At 47.0% G+C, this 26800-nt stretch overlaps 1 protein-coding gene across 2 annotated transcripts in view; it reads right to left on the reverse strand.

The window, feature by feature from the left end:
* Window positions 1-26800, reverse strand: part of arhgap21b (Rho GTPase activating protein 21b) — a 70142-nt gene that overhangs the window by 23214 nt on the left and 20128 nt on the right. For both annotated transcript variants that reach the window (XM_063219661.1, XM_063219660.1), the window contains exons 5-8: window positions 23696-23788; window positions 23188-23266; window positions 23040-23094; window positions 2302-3979 (exon numbers count right to left, since the gene is read on the reverse strand). In XM_063219661.1, coding sequence (XP_063075731.1) covers window positions 2302-3979; window positions 23040-23094; window positions 23188-23266; window positions 23696-23788 — 1905 coding nt within the window. The remainder of the gene's footprint in view (window positions 1-2301; window positions 3980-23039; window positions 23095-23187; window positions 23267-23695; window positions 23789-26800) is intronic.

Here is a 26800-nt window from a genome sequence, read left to right on the forward strand (position 1 = left end):
TGTTACCTTTTTCAAGAATACTTACCACCAGCATCAAATTCTAAGTATTCATTATGACTGGAAAAAATGCACTTTTTATACATGAAAAGGGGGATCTTCTCCATGGTCCATTTCCAAAAATAGCCATTTTCAGCTGCAAGAATGACTGTACTAGGACCATATTAGAAAATATGTGTTTATTACTTAGTAAACTTTCATGTAAAGATCAAATTTGGCAATGGGCAGCCCCGTTTCAATGAGCAGCATAGTTGCAGTACCTTTTTTGACCATTTCCTGTACAGTGTCCCTTTAAGTTCACTAAAGCCTCTACAAAGGCCTTGGCCTTGTCTGAAAACAGCTGAGGCTGTACCTGGGTTAGATTCCAGCCCAAGGTCATTTCCCAATCCTCCCCATCTCTCTCCTCCAGTGGCTCTCACACGGTGCTGTCGAAATAAAGGCCATACCCCTCCTACCCCAACTAAAAACGACAGCCTCAACAATATTTGAAACATTCAATGCAATGCAGTGGAGTTGACCTATGTCAGTCAGTGTGGTTGTGGGTGGTGCCGCTTTTTAAATGTAGGCTTCATTTTAACCCTTCATGCTTTTCATGTAGATTTGATCGTATGCTGCTGACTAAGAACACACTGATCCTTTTGAACGCAAAGGCTTGCTTTCCATTATTATTATTATTATTTTTTTTTTTTAACTTTGGGGAACAAGTGCTCATCCCAAAGTGAGAACACACAATTTTCTTGAAGAAAACAAAAATGGGTTGCAAAGAACACTGGTAAGAAGCACTAACACTCAAAAACATACATTCATTCTTCAGAGAGAACTATAGATCATCAATAAATTAAGCTTATCTAAGCTTACAAAAAATAGAAAATACAATCAACAATCAAACTGTAAGTTGAAATGGGGACAAAGTCGTCGGCTGGATCTGTGAAAGGCACTAAGCGGAAATCAATTCACTTTTGAAAAAAAAATATATATATTAGCCTAAAAACAAATCCAAACAGCTCTCTCTACACTCCATTTGCTCCAGACGTGAGAGTAAATCAGTCCCAGTAAAATGGGACACTCAATTTCAGGCAAATCAGAGAGGACATGACCTGCTGAGGAACGCGTACAGTGTAGCGGCCCACAATTAAATCTTAGCTCGCTCGCACTCACATGACACGGACTCTGTCCTCAAGCAGCATATTTCAACCATCTGACTTGGCTGTGGAGAAATAGGGCTACTTAGCGTTTCAGACCAAGGCACTGCTAATTTACCATGAAATGCCACCTCATTTAAGCCATCCTTCTGAGATGTGTCAAAATGAAAACGTAGCACAAAAACAAACAAACAAACAAACAAACAAACCACTTAAAACCTATTAGTTCATACCACAACATTCATGAATGCATGACAACTGATGACATATTTCAAGAACTCATGCACAACTGAACGCATCTTCTGTTTCATCGAGCACAGAGTGCAGCCTGTTGCTGCTTCCCCTGCACACAAACAAGGCAGAAGAGGAGAGAGCTCCGGTGTAATAACACAGGCTGAGATCCCTCACTACCTTCCCCGTCAGTCCAGATCAACACCCTTCACTGACTCCTCAGCCATGAAAGCTGCGAGTTAACAGAGTGAGTGACAGACGCATGCTGCATCGATCATGTCATCAGTGCCTCTGAAGACAGGCAGGGTCCTCTTCTGCAGACCACCTACCCCCACCCCACTCGGCCTTCACAGTGGCCAGCTGACAGAGAGGAGAGGAGAGGAGAGGAGAGGAGAGGAGCTCCAGCAGCTCATTTTAATGACCCCCTCCTCGCTCTGCCCTACCACCACACAGCCCCCCCGCCTCGCGAAACACCACCATCCCTCGTTATACCCGTCATTAGGTCACCACGGCTACACAAACCTACCCAGCCATTCAATTAGTTTCCACCCCCCACCCCCCTCTACTCTACTCTACTGGCCTCTGCCTTCAGAGCGGAGCTACAGAGCCACAGAGCAGGCCTGTGCCCAACAGCAGCAGCTGCCACAGGCACAAGCAAGGCCCTACCGCTTGTTGCTATGGCAACAGAGGTCTAAAGTGGCACTCTCCACAGCTAGCTAGCATGCATACTTGTAACTCATACGTTCTGAGAAAGCTCCACTCTCAGCGCGCCTCCCACACACACACACAAGAAAAAACAAACAAAAAAAACAACTAAAAAAAGAAAGGAAGAAAGTACAACAATAATTGCAGAAGAGGGCAGAGATGTTATGCACAGATCCACACGCCCACACAGGCAGAAACACACACAGGAATGCAAACAAGCACTCACCGATGAAGGGGATGGAGTCTAGGGACTCGTCCAGTGTGCTGGAGAAGGACTCGTTGAGCGACTCTCCTATCCGCCGCATGTGAACCTCCCGTCGGGCGTCGTTGGGCAGCCAGCAGGAAGCCGGCGATCCGGTGGCGCCCGCAGCTCCGGCGCCCGGCGGGTCGTCGTTCACCGCCAGGATGTAGGACGGGTGCCTCAGCGGCTGCGGCCCGTTCTTTCCCGCGGGCGGCTTCTCGCGCATCACCACGTTGTCCGTTGACGTCCCGCGCCCGTTAGCAGCGGGGCTCAGCTGCTGTTCCTGTAGGTGTGGCCTGAGCACAGCTGGCGACCTCTGTGGTGGCGGAGCTGAGGAGCAGGAGGAGGAGCGTGCACCCACCACCATGTCCCGCTCACGGCCCGCCTCCATCGCCTGTAGCGTCTCCGCCCGCGACCGCTGCTGCTGCTGCTGCTGCTGCTGCAGGTGGTGAGGCATGTGCGACAGGTGGTTTCCGGCTGCTCTTTGGTCTTTGGGGGTGGGCTCAGGAGTCAGGGCCAGGCCCAGGCAGGGTGGCCTCTCAGCGGGTACGCTGGGAGGAGGAATGTCCGTGCGGGAGCCGATCTGTGCTCGGCCTCGTACGCTGCTGTTCGGGCCCGGGTAGCCGGCGGGGCTCCGTTGCAGCATGGCGCTCCGCGGCGGTTGCGACTGACGGCTGAGCCGCTGCTGTGGATGCGGTGGCTGTGGCTCGGCGCGCTGCGGTGCGTACATGCGGCGGTCCACCGGCCAGGCGGCGCCGCCGGGCTGCATCAGGTCCATGTGCTCCACGTAGTCCGTGGAGCGAGCGCGAGCCTTGCGGACGAGGCCGTCCTGCGACGTGCTGCGGGGCGGCCAGTCGGGGTGGTGCCTCGCTCGCTCTGAGCCAATCATACGGTCCTGGGAGGCGCTGCGCGGAGGCGGCCTCATGGCCGGGCCGGCGTAGGAGCGCTCGTGAGATGTGCTGCGCCGGCGAAGCCGCGGGTCCCAGGCGGAGGGAGGGGGTGGCGGGCCGCAAGGCATACCCCGGTGGACACCCTGAGGGGCGGTCCGAAGGCTGTCTAGCCGCTCCTGGATAGTGCGGCCGTACGCGTGGAGCCCTTTGTTGTCGATGTACTCCCGGTAGGTCTGGTAGGAGCGCCAGTCGATGTTCTGGTGCGAGCCCGGCGACGCCGAGGCGCCCGGGTGGAACTGCACCGGCTGCATTCCGTAGGGCTCGCCATGGTAACCTGGGTAGATGTCCGCCTTACGTGGGTGTGGGTAGGCGGGTCGTCCGCCGCCGGGAACAGCGCTGGGTCGCGGCCGGATCATGACCGGCTCGGGGGCCATCATGGCATAGTCGCCCCGGTGCGCGGGGCCAGGGTGGACCATGTGGCCATCGGGGGGCACGACGACCGTCCGCACGCCGGTGTCGCTGCACACGCACACGGCTGTCTGCGCCTTGGGGAGGGCCAGGGGGAGGGGAGGGGAGGGGGGCATGGGGATCTCCACACGGTAGCCCAGCTCTGACGGATGCCCCCCCGAGGATGGGCTCTCTGTAGCCTGGGCCATCCCTGAGGGGGGCTTACAGTCTATGCGAGGGTAGCATACAGGGGGCGGCTGGGGGATGTGACACGCGTTTCCGCTGTAAGGGTCGTGACCTTTAAGGTAGGCATCCTGGGAGTAGGCCTGCAAGAGGAGGAGAAAGAAACAGAATGAGGTTATGTTGTATAATATATTATATTACAAGCAAGGAGAGAGTGGTACAAGTGGTGGATTCAAGAGGTACAGATTGGGTTGCTCACAGCAAAAACTAACAAATTCTCACTTAAACTAGTTGGTGTGTGTGTGTGTGTGTGTGTGTGTGTGTGTGTGTGTGTGTGTGTGTGTGTGTGTGTGTGTGTGTGTGTGTGTGTGTGTGTGTGTGTGTGTAAATTCACACACGTGTGCACTGGCATGTGTGGAGGAGCGCTAGCTAGCGAGCGAGCGTCTGCATGTAAGTGGGTGGGTAGTTTGTGCTGCAGCTTGTGAGTGGGAGTTTAGCAGGTCAAGAGCCAAAGTTGTGCTCGGCTTCCTCACGTGGGTGAAAACGCAAGGCAGGCGACGAGGCTATGTTACTACATCACGTAAAAAACCAACACAGCCATGGAGCATACATATCTAGCACACACGAGATTACAACGGAAATAAAAATCGAGGCATAGGAGTTATGCCGTAAATGCCCACAGTACGCAAGCAAGCGACTCACTCGGACACCACCACCACCACTGCCGCTGCCACCACCAGCAGCAGCAAAGCCAGCAGCAGCAATGACAGTGTCCACAGATAAACCTACAGAAAACCCATCACAGCCATGGAGCATACAGAGCACACACAAGTCAAGATTACAACGAAAATAAAAATCACGGCACAGGAGTTAGATGCCGTAAATGCCCACAGTACGCAAGCAAGCGACTCACTCGGACACCACCACCACCACTGCCGCCGCCGCCAGCAGCAGCAGCGGCAGCGGCAGCAGTGTCCACAGATAAACCCAGACAGCCCCGTGGTAATGAGCCAGAGCGGCAGATAAGGGCTGAAAATAGCCGCCATGGGGGAGATATGGATCTGAGGAGAGCCTCGGTGCTGACAGGCCCCTGCTCTCTGTCAAACCCAATCACGGCCGACAGCAAGGCGAGGCGAGGCAAGGCAAGGCCCAGTCAGGTGACCACCTCACCATGCTCAGGGGATGAGCAACAGATGGTGATGATTTTGGAAAGGGTAGGAAAGCGGAAGAAGGAGGGGGTAAAAAAAAAAAAAATCAACAACAGGTTAAAAAAGGAGGCAGTAAACAGCGTCTGGATACTAAATAAATAATTACAAAGCAGCAGGTGTGGAGAGTAGCGAGTGGCTTCAGGCTTCAGGCGTGCGGGCACCCACCGGCTGAGGGACTACACGCGATCGCAGGCTGATGGAGGCCACCCGCGGCCGTCTGCCCCTGGTTGCCACGGCGCTGAACCGGATCTCGGTGATCATGTCGGTGGTGGTGGGGTTGTGACCTCTGGCGAGCCGCATGCTAACGCAAAGCCGTGCTCAAACGCCACAACAAACAAGTTTGCGTGTGAAAGCCGCGGCTGCTCGACGCCCGTCATGACCACAGAAAACAACCATTTTTTTCCCAGCCGCTGCTGCTACAGGCAATGGACTTCGGCCCCTGCTAACCTGTAGCACAAGGCTCTGAGCTTACGTATGGCAGTGCACAGCGTCTAGGCCCCTATCAGCTGAAAGGGAACTTTACTCCACCCCAGATTACAAGTCACTGACGACACAGCGTGCAAAGCAATCGGGTCAAAGTTCTTGACCAGGGTGTGGAGGAGACAATTCGCAACAATTGAAAAGGGCATAATAAAAGAAAGACAAATTGCAATGAAAGAGAGGGGCGAGGCGTTTAAATCTGAGCAGCTGCCTTCCGCTCAGCCATTCCCTAAATCAAACAGGTACTAGCACTGCTGCTGCACTGCTACGATCACTAGGCAACATGCACCTCGGTGACATGCAACATGGCAACAGCACAACAGGCCACTCGCACAGCAAAGGGGGAATACACCATGGCAACTGCACACAAGACCATACTCATGGTCAGCTCCCACAAACGAATGCACGGAACATGCATGATATGACTTTCGCACGAGCAGACGCTGGTCAACGGCGGACACCACCGGACCAGGCGTGTCAAGTCGACTGTCAATGAGAACGCTTACCCGTCTAGTGATCCCCCTTGACAGCTGCCATCAGTGCAGCGCAGCCGTGGTGGAGAAGAGGAGGATAGGCGCGAGAGCAGAGTGAGGAGGTACACTGTACAGCATCGACACACATCACGAAGGAGACTGACGGGAGGGAAAAGACAGGAGGGAACTGACTGGTGGGTGCGTGCGAGTTATCCTCTGGCACTGACACTCGCCGTGCTAAAAATACACAGAAGCTGCTGGTGCCGCTACTGCTACTGCCGCTGCTGCTGCCGATGATGATCAGGCTGACGCTCTCACTCCCGCTTGCCAACACAGACACTCCTCCTTCTGCTGCTGCTTCTGTTGCTGGTGCTGCCGTCGCTACCACCACCACCACCGCTGCTGCTGCTGCTGCCGTGGCAGTTAGAGGAAGACGGTGGAGGAGCAGCAGAGATCGCTCGCTCGAGCCGGGAACAGAGTGGAGCTGAGCTTAGAGGAGGACAGTCACACGTTAGTGCCGCTGACACCACCTGCTCATCCTCGGGGTGGTCTGGGGAGGTGATGGTGGAGGAGGTGGGGGCAGCACAGCAGCCACGGCATGCCTGCTGCCGCTGAAAAGAGTGATCATCATGCTTCTCTTTGCCTTCCTCTCTCGCTCTCTCTCTACCGCTCTGTCTGCAGCCAGATTAGCCTGCGCTCACTTACTCGCTTGCTTCCATCTCTCTCTCTCTCTCTAACCACCTCACACACTGGTGTACACACACTCGCACTCACTCACACACACTCACTCATTCACTCCCACCCCTTGAGCCGTTTCTGCCTCTCCCGCTATCGCCGGCTCTCGCTCCCTCTCTCCCTCTCCCTCTCCCTCGTTCTCTGGAGAGCAGTGCAACCACTCACATGACGGAGGCAGCAGCTGCTTGATTATACATTCAGCTCAGATGGCACAGCCCTCCCTACTCCTCCTCCTCCTCCTCCCCTACTCCCGCTCTCCCTTCTCCTCCATCTCCTCCTCCTTCTCTCTCCCTCTCTACTCCTCCTTTCTCTCTTCTCCTCCTCCTCCCCTTTCCCTCCCTACTCCCCGCTCTCCCTTCTCCTGCTCCTACTCCCCTCTCCCTCCTTACTCCTCCTCCTCTCTCCCTCCCTACTCCCCTCTCCCTCCCTACTCCCCTCTCCCTCCCTCCCTACTCCTGCTCTCTCTTCTCCTCTACCTCAGCACCACCAGTTCTGACTTCGCCAAAACATGAAGCAGTCAGCTGATGCCGGCTCGGCTCAGCTCAGCGCTGCTCAGCTCAGCTACACTCATCCACTCCCACGCTCGTCACTAGCACACAGCCTGTGGCTCCTCTTCTACGCCGCGTTCATATTGAGACACTGTGACTATACGTGGGTTTCTTATGTGCACATCAGTGAGAGGGTGACACTGCCTAGTCTACCCCCAATCGTCTCCCAATCGTCTACTGCCACCCCTGGAGAGACCCCCACCCTCCATCCTAATCCTCCATCCCCCGCCCGCTGACACCCCACCCCACCCCCTTCCACATCAGCAGCTCCTGCCTCTCTCGCCCTACCTTCCATCCCCTCCCCCACACTCACATACATGCATACACGTGCAGCACTGTGCATGGAAGCACAGAGGGCCACCGCAACAGATGTGGAGGGACACAGGGAGGAAACCAGAGGGAGCAAGCAAGGGGAGCAGAGAAACCAGGTGTTGCCATTTACAGCAAGAGGAAAATCATGATCATGAAAACCTTGTGTGCATTGAACTGCACATTTCCACAAGGCCATTTTAACGGGAGTGGCTGAAAAACTTGTCATATTCCCATTTAGATGGATTTTTTTTTAAAATATATAAATATATCTGCAGCTGTCTATTTTTCCAGCTAATTTCCTCTGGGCAGCCTAGATTTCAGCTGCCATCCCTCTTTGTGACAGGAACGAGCCTGAGGTCAATTAGCACCCGGCTTAGAGCCGTGTCCGGCGCAGCCCACAGAGACATTTCCCCTATTGATCCCGCCAGCAAATGGATGGAGATTCAACAATGCTGGTTTGGCCACATTGATCGAACACCCAAGGTCTGCCCGCCACATCATTCATGAATAAAACAGAGGGGCCTTGTCCATGACCTCAGACACCTCTGGGTAGTCCATTTGCGCCAGCTGCTCATCCCTCGGCACAACATGTCACAGTGAAGAGCAGGCTGCGCTGCTAACCTTGGTCAGGTATGATTCTATGTGGCGACCACGAGGACTATTTTTAGACAGTGAGGAAGCGAGATGGATCTTCAAGATAAATAATCCACAGCAGCCCAGCCTAGATGCCCTTCATCTGTTCTGCCTTGGAAATTCAAAAATAAGTTGGCGATCAGTGATCAGAACTGGCCCCGGCAGAACTGGCAGGAGTCTATTCATGTCACAGCAGAGAAACTCAGCTGTAATGAGGGGGGAAAAAATGCACCCACAGACAACTCTGTTCCTCTTTCAGCCCAATGTTACGGGACGTCCGACACCCAAACTTCAGAGCATGCATGTTGCCTAGGGGTACAAAAGAAACTGGATCTCAGCCACTGTCACAAACTCTCAAAGCCCTCATTGACACTGGTAATACACGGCTGCGAACAAGGTGCAGTATCTAGAGCTTCACTCTTAGAAACAGGCGTACTTGGTGTTGGAAAATAGGCTAGATTCTGAGGTCCTGAAATTTAATGCATTGGCTTACAACAAGTTGTTCAGGTATTCATTTGTGTTTGCAGGAAATTTTACAATATTTGGTTATGATTAAAAACAGTAAAATGAATGTATCTTCTTCCTCTGTTGGTGGGCACTCTCAAACCATTGAGTGATGGCCCCATGTGACAATCATGAAATGAGGATGTTGAGTAATTGCCCATTCTTGTTAGGAGAGCCTACAGAGGTCATCAAACATTGTTGTAAGACAAGCTGAAAGCTGTCATGTGATGTTTGATTAACTGATTGCTTATTTTCTGAATAAGTCTGAAGTCCATACCAAACTCCTTGACGTATCATTCTTTCTGCACAGGATACAGTGATGTCACTCAGAAGCGAAACTATTTGACTTAATCCTTTTTAGGAGGCCAGGAGTAGGTGACAATGGGCAAACGACTAACATTGGATTTCAATCTTTTCAGAGCCAAGGACCCTCAAATATGTCAAAAGAATGTGCTGTTGTATGTGTATTGCTTGATTAAAATTACAGAACTCAGGAAGTCCACAGATGAGGTCATGAAGACCTAGAGTGATGAAATCAAGGCCCACCCGGAAATGAAGACAGCAGCTTACAATCGACACAGATTAGGCATATTCTGGGTTAACTAACAAATCACGTAATTGCTTACACATAACCACACCCATACACCCACAAACCATAAATACCAACAGATAGGGGATATTCAGTAGGTCCTAATTTTTGTTATCGGTCAGGGCGAGAGAAGGTTAGGATCTCCGGAACGTTCCGTAATGCTTTCGTTGTAATTGTCATTTTTATGTAGTAGACTCTGCAGTTCTGGAAAGCTGTAGTGTTTACTGTGTATGGGCCATTGCTGGTATTCTGGATATTACCAGTGGTGGTCATTTTGTTATTTGGTAATTTTAGAAAATAAATAGATTAATTTGGCTTTTGGAGTTTTTGATTCCTTTGACTCGGATTTTGAACATGCAAGAAGTAGAGACCAAGACGGTAAGATTCAACAACATGGTGACAGTCCTCCGTGATTCGAGCAAAAGGAATTAAAATATATTTTTCTTTTGAAGAAAATTTTTACTTTTCACAATAGGATTTACATTTTTTTTCATTCCTGGAGGATATCGCAGTCGGGTGACAACAACGAAAATCGTGGCCACAAAACCAGGTAAGCAGAAACCAGTTAAATCAAATTCTGCGATTGGCTATTCCAAATTGTGTGTTGTTACTCTGTTGCATATGCCTCCTTGTATTTGACGGCGACAGCGAAAGCATCATTAGGCCTATTTGTTTGTTTGGTATTGTCTTTGACTGTATTACATGTTGTGGTTTGCACATAGTCTAAGTTGGGAATGAGGGCTTTATCAGGTGTACAGTAATAGAGGAGTTTGGTGCTTCCCCGTGGTTTGATTGGGTTCGAAATAGCCCATCTAACTATGTAACAAGTAATTGCGGACATCAAGGTTTCCCCATCTGTTAAAAATCGAAGAGATCTGGGATCTGCGAATCTCAACTAGACAAGAACCTTGGAGGTTAGACAGAAGGTTGTTGAAATATCTGCCCTGAAAGAACGGTTGAATGTGAACGGAACTTTTTGCGGTCCAGATGGTCGTCAGTTGTGAATTTGGTCGAGTTGAGAGTGAGGGGCTTTTATCGGAAGTCAGAGGGCAGTTCGGTGTTTCCCCCTTGAAGATTAAATATCTGAAAGGTAAATTTGGTAATAGCGGTCATCGAGGCTTCCTCAATCCGGTAAAAACAGAAGGGGTCGAGTAATCTCAACTGGAGGAGAACCTGGGGTTCATCAGGAAGTAAGTGAGATCTGGATCGGAGAGGTCTGGGACCTCTGGAGGGTCTGGGACCCTCCCAAAGTAGTTACTGATACGCATCAGGGAGATCCGCGCGCTGTTGAGCTTGGAGTTCAACGAATAGGCCTATTATTTTATTATTTTGATTTGTTTTCTTTTGGTTAGGTTTCACTCTGGTAATTATTGATATCAGGACTGAGCTGTGAACCTTAGTGTGTGGACCGGGTACCCGTGTGTATGTGAGAGCGTGTTTGCGCGAGTGTTTGAGAAGTGAGTAACGTACTAGCGAGTACGAAATGAGTGGTCATCCTGCTGAAGGCAGGATGTACGGAGGGAATGTATTGAATTTGGAGTCAGAATTACGAGAAGTGAGTAACGTACTAGCGAGTACGAAATGAGTGGTCATCCTGCTGAAGGCAGGATGTACGGAGGAAATGTATTGAATTTGGAGTCAGAATTACGAGAGAAGGGTAAAATGAGGTGGATCACTGTTTCGGAACAGTGGGAGGAGATATTGAGAGCGTTGCTTGGCCATTCATTGGAGAAACAAAGAGATGGAATCTGTTTAATCTGTGAGCAATTAATGTCACAGGATACGCACTTTGTGTTTACTAACATGTAGACTACATAGGTGGTCTGTGTTTGTCTGCCATTGTATGTCAATGGGCCCTATATGTGTCTGAAGAATGTGTGACTACTGGCCAGTTGTTTGTTTGTGTGTGTGTTTGTTTGGACTTTTGAGAGTGCATGTGCAAAGGTCGAATACGAACATGAGAAGGATATTTTTTTTTTTCACGACAGCCCAACCAAGACAGTTGGAATATATCCGGTGGAGAAAAAGAACAGAGTGGATGAATAGGCTATAAGCCGTTTAGTTTTACTGACATGAATTCGATCCTGGAAAAAAATGCCTTCACCCGTCGAAAGGGGTGCACCGTGGTTGTCCAAATTGATGAAAGCTAGGCTATATGTCACAAAAGATAACGATTGGCGATTGGCGCGCACTGTTATGTAAACAAACAAGCGCGTGGGAATTACAGATAGTGGAAACAGAAGCAAGAACGAGCCTTTTGCCAGATTCATACCCATTTGCGTTATACGCAGCTGACATAGGCACTGCAATGCGTAAACGTCACCCAGTGCCCGATGGAGCAAAAAGTAAGGAATTTTGGACAGACATAGCCGGAACCATCCAAGCTCTGACAAGCTGCAAACTGCTATGTTCAGAATGGCCATTCTAGAAGCAATCCCAAAGCCGGTACGAGAAACGATGTTAAATGATCCAAATTTGCCCTATAGTACTACAGAATACTGGGAACGCCATCTCAAGCACCACATGAAACAGTATAGTGCAAAACGCGAGGAAGAGAAACTAAGCACTGATACAGCACATGCACAACTAGTTAAGTTGCAATTAGCTGAGTCCAAAAGAGCGACGGAATCGAAACACAATTGATACAACTCATGTTACAACACAGCAGTCACACATTCTTCATCCAAGCCTGAAGTTGGTCCAATGTCATTAAGGGGTTAGGGACAACGTGGTGGGATTCAGAGGATGGGGAACAGGGAGTAGCGATGCCCAAGGTAGGGTCATGTATGGGGGTGTTTTGCTTATAGTGGGACCGGGCACTGAGTGAGAGACTGCCAGTGGAATGCCTACACAACACGGAGGGCACTGCACCTACTTCAAAGCTGAAACCAGAGAAAAAAACAAGCACAAGCACACCAAGCGCACACTGGAGCCGGAGCAAGCCTATCCCATGGACAATACGCAAACGGGATTGGGACCTAGAGCTCACAAAGGAGAAGGGTTGGGGGACCCCTTCTGGCCTATGAGAAATTGAAAGACTATGACAAGTTTGTTCGGTAACACTACTGCTTAACTCACACCAGAAGTGACGCCCTTGGGTGCCATTTATACACCCATATCCCTTTTATCTGACCCCTACCACGTAACATTGATTAAGATGAAAACATACGCACAGGCGTGTTTAAGACAGTTATTGGGAATCAGTGGGACTGTTTACCCTACATCTACATTGGGCAAGAAGGGGTGACTGCTGGGGTTGAATTATACACATTGCATTATAAGCTACACATAGTCTACCCAACACCACGCAAAAGTTTGTATAAGATAGCCTACAATACTGACTGAACAAACATGATTAGCTAAAAACACGATGGCCTTCCCAATACTCTCTGTACATTGATTTGACTGATGATTTTTTTATTGTTTGTTCTGTTTGTCACAACAGGAATAGGCCTACTCCTTAGACCTATGGATATTTTGAGGTTTTTATTTTTATTTTTTTTTATTATTAAGATTTTTTACGATTACCGTTCAGACATTAACTGCGCGGTGTACCTGGTTACACAATTGTTGTGGGTTCTTCTGAAACAACACGGCGTGTTATTTCAGAAGAAAGGGGGAGATAGGCATATTAGGCCTAGGCCTACATGTGCGACCGTGACACTGGACTCGACTTAAGACAGACGAGATTTGAGAAAAGACTGCAGTACACCACACATCACATACATAGCCTAGGAAATAACGACAGATAACAAAGGTTGTTTGAAAAACACATTGTTGAGTGTTGGAGGTTGGTAAAGATTGAAAGCGGTTTATGCGGCAATGAGGTAACAAGGCCATGGTTTTACAGGGGTTCACTATGGAAAAGGTAACAAAGAACATTTGGCAGCAGTCACAAGGACATCGGAAATCAAGGATTTTTTTTTTTCCACAGCGAACGTGCAATATGGAAAGGATTTGGAGAGAGCACGAAAGGGCGTCTTCGGAAAAGACGTTGATGCGAGTGGCCATTTGGAAATAACTGATGGACTGGTTGGGGGCCGTGCGGCCAAAACACTGATGGTTGGTAGAGGACATGAATGGGAGACCGTTGTCTCCGGGCTGGTAAAATAACTTTGGCAGAAGGTCTGTGGTTTGAAAAAAGAAAAAAAAAACTGTTGCAATGGACTTGGACACATTGGTGGATTGTGGAACGCATACCCATAAGGATTTGGACCAAACGCCCAAGAGCAAATTGGTAAGGTTGGTATAGGCCTACATACAATTATGAGCTGGGTCAACACTCTGACTCATGGTGCTGAGGTCAGTAAGAAACTAGGCAAACAGTAAGCCCTGGACCAACGCTAGGTTCGAACATGAAGATTCCGCACGTTGCAATATAAACCATATTACGATAAACTAACTACTTTGGTGTCAGATTTCTCCACACAGGTTGCAGATGGAAGAGGAACCAACGAGACAGGAGATGAGGAATTCAAATGGGCTCCTTCCAAAAGCGATTGAGCGCAGTATACCGAACCACGTTGAGCGAATTACACACAATATTCACCTTGAGGGAAAGGCGCACAGGGTTACATTGAAACAAGCTTGCGGAAGCGCAAAGAATGGGGAAAGGCATAAGCCTGCAGCTTAATGCATGCGGGGCACTACTATCACTAACACCACTAATACTAACCCTACTAACGTTAACATGTTTCCTTTTACATTGTGGTATTTGATGATGCTTTATAATGAAACGGGATCCTACAGGAGACGCCACCATTCAACGTAGCCTAACAATAAGAAACTGCCGTATAACACCTCAAGGAACTGGTAGTGGAAAAGGGGGTCCCAATGTTGCGGAAATTGGTGGTATTGAATGGAGAAATTTCAATTTTAGGTTTTGTTATAGCAGGAGGATCAGCAGTGGAGGATTTTTATAATTATTATTGTTATTATGAATTATTTAATTTGTCTTTTACATATTTGTTTTCATTTGTTTGTATTTCTAACCCTTTACATTTTTTCCACAGCCTTCGGCAATGGAACTCACTGTCGTTTCTACATTAATATAATGTCTTGGTGTAATTACAAATTGGGTGATGAGCAGATGATGTGGTATTCTCTTTGCACTAGGTTTCTGAGGCGAGCAACTTAGGTTGCAGAAATGGACAAGGGAAGTTGACCAAGGAAAGATATGTGGTCATGTTGGTTACAGAGTCTAACAAATTTGATGAGGTCATATTAATTATGACCTCACGAAAGGGACTGTTGGAAAATAGGCTAGATTCTGAGGTCCTGAAATGTAATGCATTGGCTTACAACAAGTTGTTCAGGTATTCATTTGTGTTTGGTTATGATTAAAAACAGTAAAATGAATGTATCTTCTTCCTCTGTTGGTGGGCACTCTCAAACCATTGAGTGATGGCCCCATGTGACAATCATGAAATGAGGATGTTGAGTAATTGCCCATTCTTGTTAGGAGAGCCTACAGAGGTCATCAAACATTGTTGTAAGACAAGCTGAAAGCTGTCATGTGATGTTTGATTAACTGATTGCTTATTTTCTGAATAAGTCTGAAGTCCATACCAAACTCCTTGACGTATCATTCTTTCTGCACAGGATACAGTGATGTCACTCAGAAGCGAAACTATTTGACTTAATCCTTTTTAGGAGGCCAGGAGTAGGTGACAATGGGCAAACGACTAACATTGGATTTCAATCTTTTCAGAGCCAAGGACCCTCAAATATGTCAAAAGAATGTGCTGTTGTATGTGTATTGCTTGATTAAAATTACAGAACTCAGGAAGTCCACAGATGAGGTCATGAAGACCTAGAGTGATGAAATCAAGGCCCACCCGGAAATGAAGACAGCAGCTTACAATCGACACAGATTAGGCATATTCTGGGTTAACTAACAAATCACGTAATTGCTTACACATAACCACACCCATACACCCACAAACCATAAATACCAACAGATAGGGGATATTCAGTAGGTCCTAATTTTTGTTATCGGTCAGGGCGAGAGAAGGTTAGGATCTCCGGAACGTTCCGTAATGCTTTCGTTGTAATTGTCATTTTTATGTAGTAGACTCTGCAGTTCTGGAAAGCTGTAGTGTTTACTGTGTATGGGCCATTGCTGGTATTCTGGATATTACCAGTGGTGGTCATTTTGTTATTTGGTAATTTTAGAAAATAAATAGATTAATTTGGCTTTTGGAGTTTTTGATTCCTTTGACTCGGATTTTGAACATGCAAGAAGTAGAGACCAAGACGGTAAGATTCAACAACATACTCTGCAGTTCTGGAAAGCTGTAGTGTTTACTGTGTATGGGCCATTGCTGGTATTCTGGATATTACCAGTGGTGGTCATTTTGTTATTTGGTAATTTTAGAAAATAAATAGATTAATTTGGCTTTTGGAGTTTTTGATTCCTTTGACTCGGATTTTGAACATGCAAGAAGTAGAGACCAAGACGGTAAGATTCAACATTGGCAACAACACCTCCAACGTGTCAGAACCAGAAGGTACTTAAGCCGGGCTCGAACTACACAACTCCCTAAGAGAGAGAATCGCAATTGTTATCCCTGATCGATTGAATGTTATCCCTGATCGTAAACACCAAGGCAATGCCCAACGTTCTATTTCAAGTTGTAAATATCAGTGTTTGATATCTACAATTTGTGATCGGCCACTCTTTGAACCGGCAAAATTCTATCTTGGAACGGCGGCCGCGATGAGGAAATCTTTCCCGACAAACTCTTGCGATGCCACAGCGGGGTAATATTCCACTGATTGTCGAAAGGGGGTTTTTCAGCCGAGAATCGGGCCGGTAGTCGTGTAGTGTGAGCCTGGCTTAAGGCACCAAACCCATCTCATAAAATGTCAAACATTCACTGGTGACTTCAGAAGGTAATTGCATTAACCTCTTCAACACGCCCCTGGCTTCAGTCTTTTCAAAAGCAATTTCTAGAAGAGGTGCATCAATGGAGTCAGACAAATTTCAAATGAACCTCCATCACTAAAAGAAACAGATGCTTCCATTTCAATGGTGCAATAGCTTTGCCTTGGTTCATGTAAACTAGGGCTGTAACGATACACTCAACTCACAATTCGGTCCGTAGCACGATTTTTGACCTACGGTTCGATACGCCCCACGATTTCTGAAATGTATCTCCACTGAAGTTTGGAAACACCATCACATTAAATCATAAGGTTGTTTTCTGGACTAATGGGTAATAAAACTTTGAAAGAGCGTATCACGATACTGCCTCTTTGCATCACGATACAGTATTGTGACTCTGTGTATCACGATTTCTCGGTTCGATACAATATCGTTACAGCCCTAATGTAAACCCAAAACCCCAAATTCATTCCAAATTCTACAACAAATACAATGCCCAGAAATGCAAGCCGTGACACACACGTAGCTGAGATTCAAAGTGGAGAGTCCAGATCCCTGCTCCTGCAACCAGCTCTCCAACCATGGGAGCATCGAAAACCTGGAGGTAGGCATAGTCAGCTTGGGCACAACAACTTTTGGGGGACTTCTACACATTCCACATTGATTGCAAATGCAAAAATAACTATTGATTGTACTATTGTGAGATATTAAATTAAAGTTCTACTGTCAATGACATCTTGCAATGCCATCACGAGTCCACAAGACCAAGGGAGGCTGCAAGTTTAGATAATGAAATGGACCCTAAATATATAAATCAGATGCTTACAGTAGTACTACAGAGGTGTAAAGGCAACACATTGTCAAGGATCCAAAGACCGAAAGTTACTACACCCTAGTATACTCCAATGGCAACACCCAAACAACGAAGGAGGAGAGTGACCTCACTTCAAGGCCAGCAAAACACAGTGAAAAGCTTTCCACACACTGGAAACAGAGAGACAGAAATTTCTTTAGCAATTATGAAATTGCATCATGCACTAAAAACTCTGACCAGCCCCACTTGCGGTACACAAACATCCCTCGCAACAACAGTTAAAAAGTGAGAACTGTCAAGGAGGAGAGGAACCTGTGGGGAATTGGAGTGCATCTTAATATGCGACCTTGCCTCCTCCACTTGCTTCTCGTCATGATGACATCACTGACAACAGCATTATATTTCAATATCTTGCAAAAGCTCAATTGCAAAGTCTTTTTCTCATTTGCAATTGAGATGGTGAATGAAAAACAAAGTTGAACAAAAAAAAAGTTGTTGTGGCGAGGCTGACAGCTGGGGAACTTTATTGTTTTCTCCACGGAGGAGGGGCCAGGAGGCGGGACGAGGAGACAAGCACAAGTGGAGGATGCAAGGTCCAGGGATTAAAGCAAAAAAAAGTAATCTGACTGAACTTTTTTACCGGTTAGGCACCCGATCGAGTATCACTCCGTAACCCTACGAAAACCAATGTAGCCAGGCTCTGCCCTCATGACGAAACATACATGCAAGGAATGGTGCCAGAGCCAGCGGCATAGGCAGACGGGGCAGTCGCCTAGAGCAGAATAGGCCTATGTCTTGAGGGCGCCAGTAATACCAAAAACTGCCACAAAATCAGAACTTCAACCAACATAAATCTTTACACTTCACATGAACAATGAATATTCATTATACACTCAGTAGACCTATATAGACTCAGTATGAGTGTACCTGTAGGTACTAGATCAGATGTGCTCAATCAGATGTAGGCCTACAATGCTATGTTTACAGATGCCAATTTCTAAATACAAAAAAAGGAAAGAGGGCGGGCAGGCCTAGGCCGCTCACCAGATTGACTAGAACTGGCCGAGAATGGAGGGATAATGGATACTATATCAGACTGCAAAGATTGAACTGAAATTTGGGGCATGTTTTGGTTATTTCCTCTTATTTCTACCCATTGTTTATGAATTGTTCACAACATCATGCAGAATGGATTCACAATGAATACTGCTTCAAAATGGTAGCTGATCTCACAGAATTATTGACTTGGAATTGCAATGTGTTGATACAGTGAGTGATCCCATTATGGGGTTTTTTGTTGTAGTAGTAGGCTATATTTTGTCTTTCACATTAGAATGGGCAAACACTGTTCTGGTGAAAGCACTGGTGCGCATTGCTTGCAGTTGTATTTCTGACATTTAAAAAGCCCTGATCATAGCAATCAGAGGGAGAAAACTAGCTTTAATTATTTGTATGCTTTTCACCCTTCGGCCTTTTTAGGTATTCATCCTGTTACAAATAACTTGTTGACGTTTACAAACAGGGTGCGGTATGTCTACCTCTGTGTTCTACCGTTTTGAAAACTACTGGCTACTTTTTTGCTTCTCGATGTGCGGTGCCAAGCACACGCTTACCATTGATTTAAAAAACGTCCCCGATTCTTCCTATGCGCACGTGTTCTACAAGCTGACAGGACGCAGCAGACACGACAGTCACAGACATACGTCTATCGTTTACAAAAGTAACACACTTTCCCAAGCTTGTCGCGCAGCTTTCCACTCGAATCAAGGCAAATCACCCACCCATCAGTCCTGAGTGCGCAGTGCGCAAATAGGCTAACTGAACTCAAACGAAACGCATAGTCCGAGAAGATGGGCACAGACGTTGAGCCACTCAAAAACAAGCGCACACACAACTGTTGCTGCTGCACACTATTCCAGTTAGCAGAAATAGCGTCACACAGTAACCAGCCTTGAAAGTGAAACAAACGTCGAAACGGCATTTATCGACCATGAGTCCACCCATCAGAACACTGCTTCCCAGAACAAGACGTGGCATAAATTGGCTCTGCCAGGGATAGCCTATCCAATCCGTGACCCAAATGCAACCCATTTTTAACTTATTTCTTGAATATATATATCGGCAACAACAAAGTTAATCTGCTATGAGTAGGCCCTATAGATGAGACTGTGAATTATCCGTTGTCAAAAAGACAACTAGCTCTACACGCAGCCAGTCAAACGCGCTAAACTTTGAGGATGAAACGCATGGTAGGCTATCCTAGTTAGCTGCCATAGTCGTCCCATTGGGGCTATGAATAATGCTAGTAAGAGTCACAATGCAAACCCTTCATGAAAAGGACATCATACGCAGTCGAAGTAAACTATTCATTTTTTTTCTAAATATCTGCCACGGCAGGTGCAATGATATGGAAACGTCACTGCACTTTATACATTGTATTACAATTATTTTCTTTTCTGCCATCAGCAACAATTTTGGCTATTTATTTTTTTTAATCTCTCGCGTTGCGCTGCCACAGAATTGTTGACCGCTCGTGTACTTTTTTTTGGAACACGGAAGAACAGGGGATGACCCAAAACTAGGCTACTGATGAGTGAATGTTGTATCACACCGCCAATGGTGGAGTGTAGCCTAACTACATCCGTAGGCCTACACCAAACACACCTCTCGTCCCCTTCTCATGACCAGGAGTGCTCTCGATTTGAGTTCAGTTGGAAAGTAAAAATTGTAAATTAATTGACATAAATTATACGGACGGAAATCCGTCCAAACGAAAATCCAGTTGACGGAATTCCGTCGTAGCGACGGAAAACTTTAATCCCTGAAGGTCACATATTGGGATGCAACCCTAGTGATGTCTTTCCTCTCACATAAAGCACTGTCATTCAGCCATGTTCACAGCAGACAGTGATGGGGAGCATTAAATATGGATGGACTTAAAACTGGCTCATATATTTCTATAGCAAAAGGGGTCGCAACAATGTACAGTGCTTAAATCTTAAAGATGCTGCTTGTCAAAGCCCTGTGGGCCCAGGTCTACTAAGACAAATGAGTGGAACGGGGAAATGGCAATGACAGAAAAAATATTTTTAAAACACTGAACTATTACCCCTCCCCTGCTGTGGCCCCATAAGGAACAGCACTGCAGGATGTTGGCTGGATACCAAAAAGTTGAGTCACAAAGATTTTTCTTTCTCTCCGATTAATAGAGAATTTAGGGAACGTTTGTGGGGGCAACTACTACCCCCAGGTCCTTACAACCCAGCTGACAACCTACCCTCCCTGGCAGAAACCTGTTGTTCAGGCTTGGTCTATTGGAGTCAATCAGAGTCCTGAGGGGACAGTTTGCTGGCCGTTTAAGAGACAGACAGAACCAAGTAGGACAAGGTATTGGGAGCATTTACAGGCCTATCTATTCAAAAAGTAAATAAGAAGAAATTACACAAGCTTGTGGGTGAGACAAACTCACAGTAAATCTGCAGCTGAACTTCCTACACCGTCTGAAGTGAAACACATAAAAGGCTTGCCAGTAGGGCTGTAACGATATTGTATCGAATCGAGAAGACGCACAGCCTTGACACGGTTTTGCAATTCAAAAAGGCAGAATCGCAACACGCCCTTTTTATTAACCACATCAGGTGAGAGTAATGGACGTAGCCAGGTGGCTACACTCAACACAGTGAGAACATCTTCTATTGTTCAATTTCTATTACATGCAAACACATAATGAGAATAATCGGATATAGGATGCTTTCCCCCTTCTGGTTTTGATTTCCTTACCTTTGCTAAATTGCTCTTGAAGACTGTATGCATTGTATACTGCTAAGTCAGACATTTTCATCACACTTTTTTTAATTGAACCGTGGTTCAAAAATCGTGATACGAATCGAATCCTGAGTTGGTTGTATCGTTACAGGCCTACTTGTCATGTGTGTTGATGTGGGCACAACGCCGTGCATTAGCCAATACAGACCATGCACACTGCATTCTGTTGAAACTGAAAGACTGCTGCTAGTTAAAATACAGCTGGGATGCCTCTTTAATGTTGGCATCCAGCATTTGCCAAAGGGAACAACATAATTTCTAATTGTATAACTTGATGGATCTCAGGAGCCACCAGACAAAAGGGGCCTGACTACACAAAGACAAGAGGGACATACAGGTAACACCCGTAATTCTTGTGAGGAGTAGCTTATACTTCAACCTTAACACAAGCAGATGCCAAACTTTGCTTCACCAATGTTCCCCAAATCTGCTTGATATACAGTGTGAAAAAGAGAGGACAGAGTGTTTGGAAAACCAGACCCCAAACCTGCGAGGACTTGTATCGCATTAAAGTCATGTACACAGCATTAACAACATACCACACCAGTCTTCTGATGTGGCAGGATACTACACATCTTATATACTGCGCTAGAACTTCATGAAAGGCCAAAGCAATGAATTCCTGAAGTATCATGTCCTAAGAGAGGCAGTTTGAAGAGTGCGAGTTAAAAATAGGCGATGGCATATTCATATGCTGAAGGGACCCAAATCTGGGCGCATCCGGGCTTCAGCTCTGGAGCCTGGGGCCTGCCCACCGCACAGAGGGCCAAGCAGGGCAAGAGATGCGAGGCCTGACCCAGTCCCCCAGGCCCATATGCCAGGCTCCAGCTGGCACTATCCCTCCCAGCCGAGACGGTCCGCCACGGGCATAACACAACTCACAGGTCTGAAAGCAGTGCACAGCTCAGTCCTGAGCCGCTAGAAGCAGCTATCTCATTTTTTGAAAGAAACTATGGCCTTCATTACACTGCACTACACTCCACTACAGCAAGGCGGGAAGGTGTATCTTCTCAGCATAGCGGGGAGTTGTAGGTTGCACAATATTGTTACAGCACCTTTTGGATTTTTTTCAGCTGTTATGACTGATATCTTTTTTTTCCTTAGTCACATTTCGGTTTATTCTCTACACCTCCCTAAATACCCATGTTTTCAGAGCGTGCAGTGCATTAGCATGCAGTACATTTTGAGCAGCGCTTTAGGACAGCAGTCATTTATCAGGATTATCTACTAATGAAGATACAGTGCGGAGATGCCCTTACAGAAAAATAAAGAAGTGAAACCACATTCCTGCAAACGAAACAGGGGCCACACTTTTCTGAGTGACTGCGAGGCAACAAAAAGACATTGTGTGTGAGGCATCAGCAAAAGGCTTGCTGAAACATACCGCTTGCTTCTGGGAAAGGAATGACGATGCAAATCATGAGACGGGGGTGAGAAGGAGGGTTTTTTTTTGCCGAGCGTGAAAAGTGAGTGGAGCGCTCTCTCCAGCAACACCCATATCGAGGTCAGCAGTGATTGGGCTGCAGCGCTGAAGGACATGAGGCTGCAGTGGCCTGGTTAGGAGCCCCAGATACAGAGCTCAGGGATGCAGAGGGAGGGAAGGGAGCGAGGAGAACGGGGGGTGGTGAGGGGAGGTGAGGTAGGTGCACAGAGCACCCGGTCCTCTTCATCTTTCTCTCAGACGCACGCACGCACATTTCAGATGTTCTAGAATAGTGTTTCTCAACGGGGGCGCTACAGCCCCCCGGGGGACGTCGAGGAGCCCAAGGGGGGACATTGTGAAGGATGCAGCTGAGTGGGGGCGGGGCTTAGTTCCCATTGGGGGGCATTAGTCCATTTCATTTTTCAACACTAAGGGGAGCATTGGAAGGCTTACCATGCGGTCAAGGGGGCGTTTGTTCAAAAAAGGTTGAGAATCACTGTTCTAGAACACTCCAGAGAAGTGCAGGATACTGCAGTCTCTGAGACCCCTCAGGGAGAGTTATGAAATGGGCCTCAGGGTATTTGACAAGGGTTAGGAAGAGAGGCCACAGAACCAGCAAGTTTACGGACTGGCTGAGAGAAGCATCACATCCTGCCCTCAATTGTTATTTTCTTTGGTTGCGCCGATTCAGGTCTCATCATTGACAAAGCAATAACAATAACTGCAAATTTATTTCAAAATCGGGTCTGTAAATCCATTTCTTGGAAACTTACCAGCTGCAGAATGTCCTCATCCTTTGGCATTACACAGAGTTCCAGGAATGCTTCGCTGTAACAGAACAAAAACAATCTTTAAATTCCTCTCCAAAGTGTCAAATTCAGGCAAAGGTATATTGGAGTGTCAAACGTTGAGGCCTCTTACCTGTTTTGAATTAAGGCTATGACCTGCGAGTATGTCTTGCCAATGATACTCTCTCCATTCACTTTGACTAGGCGGTCTCCTACAGGGGAAAACAAGCCGCTGCGTTAAGTGAAATTAAAAAAGCAGGTCTGTGCCATCTGGGCAGTGAGGAACAATGACAGCCACCTGAGTCAGACAGCTTCCCTTTGAAACTCTGTAAACTGAACCCATAGCAACGACTTTGGAAATCTGAGTGTCTTTCTCCATCTCGACATGATTGTGTTCAAGACTGTGTGTATACAGCTAGATGAGCGGGGAAATGGGCGTATGATTGAAGGACAAAAAGATGCGAGGGTGTGTGGGATTGTTGTTTGAACTTGGTGTTTGTATACAGTTAGGAGTGGCGACAATAGTGTATGATTAACAGAAAAGTAGAGTAGAGTATCATAAATTTCCCTCTGGATCAATAAATGATTAAAAAAAGATGCGAGGGTGTGTGGGACTGTGTGTGTCAGCCCTGACTCGTTACCTGTGCATAAGCCGGCTCCGTGCGCGGGTCCTCCCTCCTTCACCTGCTTCACAAAGATCGTGTCCATGGGCTCCAACCTGCCCCGCTGTCTCCCTGGCAACCAGAAAGAAGCAGTGTCACAAACAGCCACCAACACAGTACACTGAGGCAAATAACTTGGACGTCATGTGACCCAACCAACTGACTGGAGGGGGGAAACAGTCATCTCATTGTTTATGTTTACCTTTTCACAAACATCCCTACTATTGAACGGTAAATGCTACAGCAGGCACATTGAGTTCTACACATAATTCCACAGAGGGGAAACGGCATAGTTATGAAATCCACTCCCACAAATTCCAGAGTGTCTCTCAAGACTTATTTGCGTACCCAGTGACATCACTGCCATGGATCCATTGGCTTGCACACATGCAACAGCAATGAGCTAAGTGTGACAAATATTCTGTGTAGATAAACTCCTTTTCCCCCCAAAACATGCCACTAGAATGGTCCCTTAGCGTAGTCTAACCGAAAGTCTACATAACATTGTTCGTTTCAGTTAAGAAATACCAATTTCAAACCAGTCAAGTGACTTCTCTTTTATAAACATCCTACTTAGAGTGGACATGCAAATGTGTCTACCATCGGTTCAACTCTGAAGAGATGTTCAAACATGCTCTGCATCCCAAGGGACTGAGGAACAATCGCCTGAATACAGGGACACCTGACAGACCTTTGAATTGACTCTTTAGATTTGTGGTGTGAAAAGGAACACAGGGAATCTAAAAGAAAGAAAACAGAGAACTGTAACAGCAAAACGAGACAAGAGAAAGCGAGTGGGGGATGGGGGATGGGGGAGGTGAACCCGAGAGTCGTTACTGAATACTGCGTTTTCTGAATGTTTTTGTTTGTTGGTTTTTGTATTTTTAATGAGTTGCACAGTGAGCCGAGAACCCCTCATGAATACGGGCAGGGGTAATTAACAGTTTCGAGAGACATTCTTCTCCTGCCAGCTTGGCTTCCTGAGGTGTGCAGCATGAATGGGGTTTGGCATCAAGCAGAACCGTTTGCTTACGCTGCCACAGTATCCTAGCAGCTGTCTACATGAGAGGTTCCATCCTGAGTGTGTGTGTGTGTGTGTGTGTGTGTGTGTGTGTGTGTGTGTGTGTGTGTGTGTGTGTGTGTGTGTGTGTGTGTGTGTGTGTGTGTGTGTGTGTGTGTGTGTGTGTGTGCGTGTGTGTGTGCGTGTGTGTGCGCGTGTGTGTGTGCGTGTGTAAAGGCACAGAAATTCACAATAATGCTGACTGTGGTGTATGACTGGTGAGTAACTCATTTCTCTGTCTGAGAAACCATGGGAGTAGGAGATTGGGAAACACTGTTTCTGTTGTGGTGTAGTGTGTTAAAGTGTATGACGATAGGCTATGCTGAGTAGCTACCCGGGCTGAAGCATGGTGTGTGTGTGTGTGTGTGCGTGTGTGTGTGTGTGTGTGTGTGTGTGTGTGTGTGTGTGTGTGTGTGTGTGTGTGTGTGTGTGTGTGTGTGTGTGTGTGTGTGTGTGTGTGTGTGTGTGTGTGTGTGTGTGTGACGCTAGACAGCAAGAAAGGTGTCTGAACGTAGGTAGGCGTTTGTTGCAAACTGCAGAGTTGCCTACTGCAGTATGAACAACATACTGAAGGGAAAGTCGTGGAGCAAAAAAAGAGGAAAGAACACTGCAGCAGACGTGAAGGCACAGGCTTATGTTATTCAGAACCACATTTGAGATCCATTACTCATCCTCCAAAGGTCACAAGGCCTACAGAGCATTACACCTCCAGTTCATAGAAATACATCAGAGGAGGACTCATCACATACACAGTGTGAGACGCACGAGTAAGCTACACACGGTTCCTGGTTGCATTCAGTCTTTCCATTACATAAGAGATGAGTACTACTACTACAGCATGCATCATGATCCATCACAGCACCTCCCTGAGCTGATGACCCTTCCTCAGACACACATACTCAGGGCCACAGAGAAGCCACTGCCTCTTTAGGTTCACCGTAATCATTTTTATGATGACGGTTATAGAAATTAGGTATCACAAAATCTGTTAATCAAAACTGTCAACTAAAACTTTTGGTTAGGAAAAAGCAAACAATGTACCCAATTCACACATCTAAAGGACTAAAACTGAGTAAATGTGCTGAACATATTGCTCCCTCTATCATTGATTGGCGTACCAATCGAGGCTACACTTTTGATGAGGATTACTTTTTTTCTGCAGTCAAGGTCACACTGAATTCTTTAGCCTTATGTTAATGAAAACTACAGGAGAGTGTAAACTTTTTATTATGAACTTACAACTTAACTATATGTCTTGCAAATATGGAAATATGACAACTCTGGGATGTCATTCTGTTTTATTCAGTGAATTTCATTCCTTAGTTCATAATAAAGTCCTACTCCAAGAGATGACCAACAAAACAACAAGTTCCAATGAGCTGAAATGCTGCCACAAAAATATAACGCAGCATGCCAACATAACAAGCTGACCTGTTAAAACTTAAGTTCAAAGCAGTCCGACAGACATATCAGCTCGGCAGCAGAGCACATCAATCCACTCTGATGCTGACTGCGGCTGACAAACTGACTTTATGCCATTTCAACAGCAGAGGGCTCCCTCCTCATACAATGAGAGCTGCTGCAGCTGTGAGCTGTGTTGTGTGCACACATCCATGCCCAAAGGTAAGTCACCTGTAAGTCACCTCCCCCCCACCCTCATCCCATCCCTGACACTAGCCAATGTACACACTCTTTTAGCCACAGGGTGAAGCAGCTCAGCCCTGGAGACAGAGTGTTTGAAACAGCAGCCAGCCACCAGTGTTGCCAGATTCTGCGGTTTCCCACCCAACTGCGCTGCTTAGGATGGCCGTCTGCGGGTAAAAATGGCATTAAGCAGGGAAAAACTGCCCAATATTTAGCCATAGAAATCAATAGAATTGGGCGAGACTTAGTGCTTCCAGGCGGGTTTTGAGCATTTTTTGGACTGGAAATCATCAGCCTCATCTGGCAACCCTGCCAGCGACCCCCTTTTGGTTACACGGGTGACTCCATTTTGCTTTGAGAGGCACACGTAGCCTGCTGTG

This window comes from Engraulis encrasicolus, chromosome 16 (genome assembly GCF_034702125.1).
Source record: "Engraulis encrasicolus isolate BLACKSEA-1 chromosome 16, IST_EnEncr_1.0, whole genome shotgun sequence".
Lineage (NCBI taxonomy): Eukaryota > Metazoa > Chordata > Actinopteri > Clupeiformes > Engraulidae > Engraulis > Engraulis encrasicolus.